The sequence below is a fragment of the Phyllopteryx taeniolatus genome, chromosome 2 (assembly GCF_024500385.1).
Source record: "Phyllopteryx taeniolatus isolate TA_2022b chromosome 2, UOR_Ptae_1.2, whole genome shotgun sequence".
NCBI lineage: Eukaryota > Metazoa > Chordata > Actinopteri > Syngnathiformes > Syngnathidae > Phyllopteryx > Phyllopteryx taeniolatus.
In genome coordinates this window covers 12,721,009-12,732,047 of record NC_084503.1, presented here as the reverse complement: position 1 = coordinate 12,732,047, position 11,039 = coordinate 12,721,009, and the positions used below count along the sequence as shown (strand labels likewise).

Sequence of the window (11,039 nt, the reverse complement as noted above, 5' to 3'; positions counted from 1 at the left end):
TAGCAGAAAGATCGCGAGACAAGCGGAGTGTTGGAAGACGGCGGGGGGGGCGGCGGCCACTGAGGGGAGGGTGGGGGTGGGTGGGCGGCTTATCTTTTGGGCATGAAGCGCCTGTCTCAGCTGAACCAAAGGAGTTGAACACTACTTGGAACGCGACAAAGAACAGCTAGCGATACTTTCGCGCTTTAGCACGCGGCTTGCTTGCGGGGTAGAGGAGGTCCTCGTTTTCCTATTCTTTCTTTAGCAGCAGAGTTGTTGATTATTTCTTTATCTTCGTTATAACAAACCCACACCATCTACCCACCAGGTCTCGTGACAGCTTAGTGAGAAGTTTGAGGGGCGGGGGGAGATGCGGGAATGAGTGAGGAGTTGCTCTCGTGGGGGTAGGGACACTGGTCGGACCGGGTGTGTGGTCTGTAGGAAAGAGGGAAGGTCTCTTTGCAATGTGACATTATTATCCGAGGTCATGCTACAAAGAGACGTGACAGAGGGTCCTATGGACATAGTAGGCGTTGTGTGCTATAGGATGAGGACGAGTACAAGCTACAAGGGTGGTGACACGGGCGAGTCGTAGCTGGTGTGCGTATTAAGGAGGCAGTTCAAGGGGGGCAGTGGTGAGTGGTAGAGCAGAAGCAGCGCGGCTCGCTGTCTGTGGTTCTCGGGTAGGAACAGATGCAGGTCTAGAGAAAATAGCCGGTCATTCATAACTTGCGACAATTATGAGCAGACACTCGCAACACAAGCTTTTATGGGGGGAGATTGTTGTAATTTAGTTAGAGTAGTAATTAATCCTGATTGATTGAAAAGCAGAAGGAGAGTGTGAGAAATATATTAAAATATTTTTTTATTTAATATTGTTAGGTAAGTGGCTTCCAAAATTTGTGCCGACTGTTGGGTATCAAGGGGGAGTGGTAAATGGGTAGTTGAAAATGTATGGGATTTTTGATCTGGGCGTGGCGAGAGGAATAGGTGAGAGGTGTGGGTGTGAATGTATCTGATTTTAGGGGAAGGGTAGTGGGAGGGATGGGGATAGAATATGTATTTAAGGGGAGATTCTGTTATATTGTAGAATTATATGTAGTATATATAGACATGTTAATATTGGTGGGGGTGAGGGGTTTTCAGTTTAAAGCCCCAATATCTTTTTCCATACAGTGTATACTGAACATTGCAAAGCTTATTCTGGCTCTCTCATCAAATTATCTTATAAACATAACGTTAACAACTGAAGAAGAAAAAAAAAATGCAAACTGCAAAATCTGTCAGAGGGAAAGAATATAGTGTGCACACAAAAAGCCAAGACATGACATTTTTGTCGTGGGCCAAATCGTAGTTATGGTTTCCCTCCTCGACCATGATGTCAGTGAACTAGGGCAAGTATACCAGGTTTCGGTATCAAGCCAGTACTGGCCTTATTTCATGGTGTCAGATTCTCATGAAGGCTGCCGAATAACAGCCACCGAAATGTAAGGCAAAAAAAATCTGACATTCAGTAACTCCGCCTCGCTCGTAGTTAGTGCAACACTGCGGTAGTTTGACACATCGGTGAAGTCATGCGGGTCACAAAGAAAGAAAGGTTTTTGTTTACAATTCTCTCATTGCATTAATTGAAATTTTGTGTGTCCAAAGTACTAGTGGTATCGGGGAGTACTCAAGAATGCATACTTGGGACTGGTATCAGTCTGAGAAAAAGTGGAATTGAACATCCCTACTGTGAACCTATATAAATTTATGATTCCCTATTTTTATTACATATACACAATACATTGATGTACAACTAGTTTTGAAATCAGGAGCTAGTAAAAAAAAGATGTTTGAGTATTATTCAATTTATTTCAAATAAAAAGGGGGATTGGTAACAAAGAAATGCTTGCAATATCTCAATGTTATTAAAAGTGAAGACAATCTGTAATTTTGATATTTTAGTAAGAGACATGAAGTCAACGGACATATTTGCTTTCGTGGTCCACATAGAATGATGTGATGGGCCGGATCTAGCCCCCGGACCACAAGTTTGACTCCTGTGCTGCAGATTATGCAAGGTTCGAAATATAAATTTTCTTTTTTCTTTGAGGAGCAGTTTTGCAAATCATTTCTTCATTTGAGGAGCAACTTTCTAATTTTGAGGAGCCATTTTTTGCAGGTTAATCGCACAGGGACCCGAAGCAAGGGTTTTATACAGTAACAATAAAAATACAGTATGACAATATAACGGGAGTTGAATTTCGGCCTGCAGCTCACGAATATCTTAGTACTCGAGTATTTTTACTTAAAATTATCTTGAACAATCGAGTATTTGGATAAACTATTTTTATTGGTGAAAGAGCAATTATGAATACAAACGAGAAAATAACAGCTTTCACTTAATGTATGCCTAATTATTTTCCATTTTTATATAATCAACAGTTTTTATTTCTTAAATTCACATTGTGCGTAAAAGATAAGGCATTAATTGAAAAGAAATGATTTTATGATATGATTCATTTTATGATATGATTCATTTTATTATATAACTCTCTGGCCACATTTGCCACGTTTTTCACCTATTTGACTCAAAAGCTTTACCATTTAGAGATCGTCAGATGGTTGTATACTGGCCATATGTCACACAGTGACTACACCGAGCAAAGGCACCTGTAAGTGACGTTATGGTTGCACACTGTAATAAACAAAGCACATTCGACGGTACTCATAATTAACACGGACGCTTTGCAAGGCTATCGTTATGTTAGTAAGGTAGACTGATTTGTGCTATGTTAATTTCATCTCAGTCTCTCGGGTCCCGCGTTGCAGCGTCCGTGGTAAAACTGTTGATTTGCTGTTTTGTTTGTCAATGTGTTTTTTTGCTTGTCCATGTATTTATTATTATTATTTTTTTCCAACTTGCAAACTGCAATGCGAGAACGCTTAATTTGAGCCTTGTTATGACATGACCGGGTCGGTTTAACTCCTTTAATCTGGAGCCAAACCTTACGAACAGGACCATGATCATTTTTTCTGATGCTTTAAAAGTTGTCACTCTTTGCTTTGACATGGGGCCCGCTTTGATAAGCTATAAAGCCATAATGTGGGTTTGTACCCAGCCTAGGCTGATCCACTCCCTGTCCCATGAGTCTGAGATGGACGAGCAGAGAGGGACTCACCACAGGTTGAGCATTTTCACGCAGCTTCAGAAGAGAGAACAAAGAGTATAAAGAGAAAAGAAAGATGGATTAATACAGAAAGACTAGAATGACAAGGACGGAGCACGTGCAACACACACACACATGCACACATTAATAGACACACAGTGGGGAGATTTGTTGGTGGGGGTGGTACGAGGAACTAGACTGTTGCTAGTTCTTGACTGGTTGCAAAATCTCAGGAAGTTCACATTGTATTTGGCACCCAAAGGGTTTACGTCATACTAAAAACGCCGGAGCGAGACGCATTGCAGTCCGCTGATTGGGCGACAGAGGACGGAATGAGAAGACGACAAACGCACACACGTACACACAGTTCCTCTTCTTGTTGTGTTGAATTCACTGGCAGTTTACGCTGTGTCAAGCTGCCACCCTGATTATGCAGGTGACGCAGCTATCACCATACCACCTACACACCCCGCGGTGGAAACGAGCCGCATCGTAAATTTCAAATCTGAACTGTATATGGAGCTTGATAGAAAAATTATTGAGTTTGTACTGCATCTGTATTCATTCAGTCAGTTTCAACTAGAGGTTTCAATGCATCACGAAAACTTGAAAACTTTGCTGAAAATGTTTTTCACGACTCCGAGGATGACAATCCTGTCTTTAGTGTTGTTACCAACTTACCAAGCACTTGCACTCCATCTCAGTAAATTTTGGTGGAATGCCAAGATGGACATGCGCAATAGTAAAAACAAGTCTGATTCGCTGCATTATATAAGGAAATGATCAATAAAGCAACGTGGCAATGTACTGTGTGGGATTTCTATGGAAGAGAATCAACATTGAAATGCAGTCAGAAAGAAAAGGAAAAATGCTTGGAAGTATGTGTAGTCATTATAGATCTATAGCTAAAATACAAATTACATAAATGGTGATGGACACTTCAGTTTGGAGCTATTTAATCAGATTGAAGAGTCCACATTCCACATTGATATTGTTTTGATTGACATAAAATGCATCATAGAGAGTGAGGTTTTTACTAGCTTGGCTACATGAGAGGGAGAATAACTCAGAATTAGTATCGTAAGACACTATTTTGATACAGCTCTAGTATTAAATTAACATCAGATGGGCAAAATATTGAGGCAGGCAGTTTTGTATTCCATCTAGTGCCTTCTATGGCATATTGCATATGATGTTGTATTCACTAGGCCATATTGGTAACTGGTTACACGATTGGCTCTCAACTGTTGTCACCCTGGGGTCCACATTTTCCTACTGTCCCTAAGTGGCAACCCGCTTTTACAGAAATGAAGAACAATAAAGAACAAAAATAGCCTTTGAATTTTTTTTAACCATAACTAAACATGCTTACATGGCAAGTGCACGTACAAAAGAATATATTGGTACTGATATCTTCTTTTTAGGAAAGTGCAACATCAATTTGTCTTGTTTTTCAAAAATGAAGGATGCATACCAGAGCAACCGTAACACTTTTAGAAATCTGAATTTTTATAATTCAGATTTCTAAGTGTTACGGTATACCAATTAAAAAAAAATTAAATTAAAAAAGGCATTTTTTGTATACGAGCGGCTGATTAAATGCCACCAGAAGTAGCATTTACACCCCAAGTAATAACATTTCTGATGCATGTCTGTCAAAATGTTTTCCAAATAAAAGGCAAGTCTGACCTGGGATGCACATTAACTATTTCACTGCTCCTATGGCGGCGGTGGAATCTAAATTTGTACGCACCATACTTTATCACTAACATAGTATTAAAGTCATAATTACGCTGCATGTTTGTTTGAAAAAAACTTCTAAACATATGTAAAACATCTAAATAGAGTAGATATGCCGGTTACTGAGCATGCCTCTTGTACTGCATGAAGATTATTACGCCGCCTGTAACCTCAAATTGTCATACGTAGGCTACTGTCGTAACTGAGGACCCCTGTCATTTTTTAATCTGGCTGCAACTCAGCTAAAATAGCTCTGCGACCAACTTTTACGTCCGAACCACCAGTTGAGAATCAGTGGGTTACAAAGTGTAGATCTATTTGACATAATATATATATATATATATATATATATATATTTTTTTTTTTATTAATTCAAAACATTATGTCCATCCATCCATTTTCTGAGCCACTTCTCCTCACTAGGGTCACGGGCGTGCTGGAGCCTATCCCAGCTATGATCGGGCGAGAGGCGGGGTACACCCTGAACTGGTCACCAGCCAATTGCAGGCACATATAAACAAACAACCATTCACACTCGCATTTACACCTACGGGCAATTTAGAGTCTTCAATTAACCTACCATGCATGTTTTTGGGATGTGAGATAAAACCAGAGTACCCGGAGAAAACCCACACAGGCACAGGGAGAACATGCAAATTCCACACAAGGGAGGCCAGATTTGAACCTGGGTCCTCAAAACTGTGAGGCAGATGTATTAACTAGTCGTCCATGTTCCGCCATACAGTGAGTACAGAAAGTATTCAGACCCCCTTAAAATGTTCACTGTTATATTGCAGCCATTTGCTAAAATCATTTAAGTTCATTTCCCCCCCCCCCTCATTAATGTACACACAGCACCCCATATTGACAAAGAAAAACAGAATTCTTGACATTTTTGCTGATTTATTAAAAAAGAAAAACTGAAATATCACACAACCATAAGTATCCAGACCTTTTGCTGTGACACTCATAACTCTGATGCTGTCCATTTCTTCTGATCATCCTTGAGATGGTTCTACACCTTCATTGGAGTCCAGCTGTGTTTGATTATACTGATTGGATTTGATTAGGAAAGACAAACACCTGTCTATGTAAGACCTAACAGCTCACAGTGCATGTCAGCGCAAATGAGAATCATGAGGTCAAAGGAACTGCCTGAAGAGCTCAGAGACAGAATTGCGGCAAGGCACAGATCTGACCAAGGTTACAAAAAACATTCTGCTGCACTTAAGGTTCCTAAGAGCACAGTGGCCTCCATAATCCTTAAATGGAAGACATTTGGGACGACCAGAACCCTTCCTAGAGCTGGCCGTCCGCCCAAACTGAGCAATCGAGAGAGAAGAGCCTTGGTGAGAGAGGTAAAGAAGAACCCAAAGATCACTGTGGCTGAGCTCCAGAGATGATATGGGAGAATGTTCTAGAAAGTCAACCATCACTGCAGCCCTCCACCAGTCGAGGCTTTATGGCAGAGTGGCCCAACCGAAGCCTCTCCTCAGTGGAAGACGCATGAATGCCTGCATGGAGTTTGCTAAAAAAAAACACCAGAAGGACTCCAAGATGGTGAGAAATAAGATTCTCTGGTCTGATGAAGAAGAAGAAGAATCATCTTTTATTGTCATGAACATGCATGCATGCACATGAAATTTGTTCTCTGCTTTTAACCCATCACAGTGAACACATACACGTGTTAGTGGAACACACTGGAGCAGGGGGCAGCTGAAGCGCCCGGGGAGCATTTCGGGGTATCAGTGTCTTGCTCAAGGACACCGCAGCCGTGAGTCCGGGGGATGTTGGCGGATGGTCCGGTCGGGGTCTTGAACCTAGGTGGCAGGCGATGACCTTAACCACTGGGCCACGGCTGCCCAGTGAGACTAAGATAGAACTTTTTGGCCTCAATTATAAGCGGTATGTTTGGAGAAAACCAGGCACTGCTCATCACCTGTCCAATACAGTCCCAACAGTGAAGCATGGTGGTGGTAGCATCATGCTCTGGGGGTGTTTTTCAGCTGTAGGGACAGGACGACCGGTTGCAATCGAAGGAAAGATGAATGCAACCAAGTACAGGGTTATCCTGGATGAAAACCTTCCCCAGAGTGTTCAGGACCTCAAACTGGGCCGAAGGTTCACCTTCCAACAAGACAATGACCCTAAGCAAACAGCTAAAATAACAAAGGAGTGGCTTCAGAACAACTCCGTGACTGTTCTTGAATGGCCCAGCCAGAGACCTGACTTAAACCCAATTGAGCATCTCTGGAGAGACCTGAAAATGGCTGTCCACCAACGTTCACCATCCAACCTGACAGAACTGGAGAGGATCTACAAGGAGGAATGGCAGAGGATCCCCAAATCTAGGTGTGAAAAACTTGTTGCATCATTCCCAAAAAGACTCGTGGGTGTATTAGCTCAAAGGGGTGTTTCTACTAAATACTGAGCAAAGGGTCTGAATACTTATGGCAATGTGAGATTTCAGTTTCCTTTTTAATAAATCTGCAAAAATGTCAACAATTCGGTTATTTTCTGTCAATATGGGGTGCTCTGTGTACATTAATGAGGAGGAAAAAAAACTATATTTTAGCAAATGGCTGCAATATAACAAAGATTGAAAAATTTAAGGCAGTCTGAATATTTTCCATACCCACTGTATGTGTCAGTGTAGACACATACGCAAAACAATATTTCACTGTGATTCACTATGAATTAACTGGCAGCAGAGTTGTATCACGTTGAACTAGCTAGCAGGCCCATCAAAGTACACCAATCATCATATCAAACGAGTGTGTAAATGAACAGCACTGGAGGATGGCTTGTCATGAGACAAAAATAGAAACAAGTGCAAACTGAAGCAACTCATAAGAAATAATCTTTTGCTGTATGTTTGAGGTCCAGTATGGAAAAGCTGTAATATTTAATGTATGGAGATAGTCACCAATTTATTTTGGAGGCTATTAGATTTAACTATAACTTTATGTGCACCAGGGCTACAGGGAGACAAAATTGCTTCTTTATCTTTTTTTCTGTGAGCTTCAAGTCGTAGCATTTTACCAAAGCCCCACCAAGAGGTTTATCTTGTAGAAGATTGGAAGTTAGGATCAATTAACATCATTGTTTATGACTTCATTGAGAGAGGGTTACATTTACGTTTTCATTTTGACTTGATAAATAAGCAACAGTTGTTCATTTGAATTGCAAGGCAGTCGTTCTCACTCAGTCAGCTGTGCCACGTGACAAGAAGAGCAGTTTTTACACACAAGGCAGTGAACATGCCCAGTGGCGTCATTTGGGCTAGAGGCGCAAAACACTTGTGGGAGTGGTAGAGGCTCAAAATGAAAACCTCAGCCTTCATATGAGTAGAATCACATGAAAATCAGACGGACAAACAAGTAGTCAAGATGAGCAACCCACACATTCAAACGAGATACAAGCGGTAGGTTCAAGATGGAGGGTGTCACAATCCCACAGCACAGTGAGAGCGAGGCAAAAAGAGGTAAAGAGGAAGAGCAGGGAAGAGAGGAGATGGCATAGGTACATGGAGGAGATTAGGTGCGGCTGCATGACACATACTTGGCCTCGTCAACCACTTCCACCTCTGCCTGGGCGGTAATCGGCGCATTGGAATGAACTGCGAGTGGATCGTCAGCATTCAGCTCCCCGTTGGTTGAGATGACCACCTGTGGTACATACACACACATCCTCATATCACATCGGTCCACTTGTACTGTCAACCACACAACAACTACAAGTAAAGATGTTTGCCAGCATCAGTGTGAAGACAGCAGTGATTTTAGCGGGTGAAAAGAATGCACCACTGTGACCGCACTACTTTCCCTGTATGGACGCGTGTCAAGTCTCAGAGTAGCAAAGAGCAAGCCGCACATCAATAACAGACGGCATGCTACATTAATGGACAGTATTACGTAGAGTGGCTGGGATGACATAAGCAAAAGTTGCACGATTTCAAGAGTGGTTCTTATTCATGACGACAAACATTGTCTCTTAGGTGTGCCTCACTATGTGGCTGAACATCATTTATTCAAAATTTGTAGAGTACTTTATCGGTATTTTGATTTCTTTTACAATGTCTCTCCTGTTTTAAAAACATTTCAAATCACAAACACACCTGCATGTGTACTGTATATTGTTTGAATTAAACTAACTTAAGTATATCTTAATATACTTTTTGCATTAGTGAACAGTTTTTTTTTTTTTTTTTTTTTAGACAGCTGCATGATGTGTTTTTAATTGACAGAAACTGATGTGCTTAAACAAATAGATTTTTTGTAATCATATTTTTTAGGATATTTCAAAATATTCAAACACAGCGTAAATTTTTCATGCATGGGAAATTTGCAGTAGTGTCCAAAAGATTACGGACACAAGTGGCCAATTATTATTTTTTTTAACTCAACAAGGATACTGGGCTCTCCCTAAAACAAAGGGTACAAAACGGGAGGTACTCAGTGGTAGAGCCTGGGCTTCTGGTTAGGTGTGTCTGGCATGCCCCACAGGGAAGAGGCCCCTGCTTTAGTACTACTTAACCATTATGTAAATGATCTGCACTCTTTGTGCAGTCAGGGATGGAAAGATACAGATGAGTGGTGACCAGTAGATGTCACCCGACTAAAATATCTACAATGTATGCAAATGAATAGCGGGTGCTAAATTTTATGTTCACAGATTGTATAGGCTGTTGATGGGCACGTTACGCAGAATCTACTAAAATTGTAGCGGGTGCTAAATTGCTTGTTTACTCAATCCAACAGATTGCACGCGCTGTTGTCAACAGGTGTAAAAGCAGTAGAAACTATGGTATTAAAAAGACGGTGGTGGGGGGTAGATTATTAAAGTGAGGCTACATTCAAATCTCGGCAGCGCTTTTAAATCAGCAAATACCCCTTTAAATCGACCCCGTGTGCATGTATATTGAATGTATCTCACCACCCTGCGTAAAATTGTTTAAAACTTGGGACAGCACATCCCTGGGAGAGAGGCCAGCACCATTTGCCACCGTGTGGTGAAATGACCAAGAATTTGAAAGTTGAAAGGAGTGCGTCACAGGTGATATGGCATTATTCCGTCTTGTCATTGGCACCAAGTCAGCCCTTAGAAGCTCCAAAATTGTATTGCTCAGAAGACGATATGTTGCGGTAATTCTTGTTTCTGGCATTTCAAAAATGCTTCCAAAGTTCTCCCCGCTGACTCTCATTTTTTCTGCGTTACACTGGCACCACTGTGCATGCCAGTTTGCAGCTACCCTTCAGACGCAAAATCACCCATGGCAATTTGTCTCAGGTTTGAGAAATCAAGCAAGCATTCACAGCAACCTTTGAGTCCTTTGATATCTTACTATCATTGCGTATCACAATTTGCCAAGCATTGGATACTTGGACTGTCGGCCCTCTAATAGGGAACATGGTCTGAAAGGGGATGTGGGTGAAAACAAACAGAGGGGGGGGGATATTTTGAGGGTATGCTTGTCATCCGATTCCCATTCATTTGAAGTGAACCTGCTCATTGCTGTTGACAATGAATGCAAGCTTCGATATTTCATCCAACATAGTTACAGAAAACCCATGCAGGCACGGGGAGAGCATGCAAACTCCACACAGGCGAGGCCGGGATTTGAACCCCGGTCCTCAGAACTGTGTGGCAGATGTGCTAACCAGTCGTCCACCGTGCCGCCCAAAAAAAAAAAACTAAAAAAAACAACTGCAGTATTGTTCTAAAACAGAACATACACTATTGCCAAAGGTATTGTAACACCTGCCTTGACTCAACGTATGAATTTAAGTGACATACCATTCCTAATCCAAAGGGTTCAATATGACGTTGGTCCACCCTTTGCAGCTATAACAACTTCAAATCGTCTGGGAAGGCTTTCCACAAGGTTTAGGAGTGTGTTTGTGGGAATTTTTTTTTTTTACCATTCTTCCATAAGTGCATTTGTGAGGTCACACACTGATGCTGGACGAGAAGGCCTGGCTCCCCCCATTTCTTTCGTCCTGTTCGACTGTTAGGTCAAGCATAAGGGGAAATCTGTATCCCTTTTATGCCGAAACAGTTTTACTGTGTCACAGTGCAGTGTCTAAGCTTCCGCTGCGGTATTATAATTGAGATTTATTGAGAATATTGGTGTGGATGAACTTGACTGGCCTGCACAGAGTCCTGACA

At 41.6% G+C, this 11,039-nt stretch overlaps 1 protein-coding gene across 4 annotated transcripts in view; it reads right to left on the bottom strand.

Annotated features, from left to right (window-relative positions):
* Window positions 1–1,125: 1,125 nt before the first annotated feature.
* csnk1g1 (casein kinase 1, gamma 1) overlaps window positions 1,126–11,039 on the bottom strand; it is a 44,854-nt gene continuing 34,940 nt past the window's right edge. For 3 of the 4 annotated variants that reach the window (XM_061761223.1, XM_061761236.1, XM_061761226.1), the window contains 2 exons: window positions 8,433–8,539; window positions 1,126–3,167 (listed from right to left, as the gene is read on the bottom strand). In XM_061761223.1, the coding sequence (XP_061617207.1) occupies window positions 3,140–3,167; window positions 8,433–8,539 (135 nt within the window). In that variant the 3' untranslated portion in view covers window positions 1,126–3,139. Of the gene's footprint in view, window positions 3,168–8,432; window positions 8,540–11,039 lie in introns of those variants that run through there. The other variant, XR_009786280.1, reaches the window with a different exon arrangement.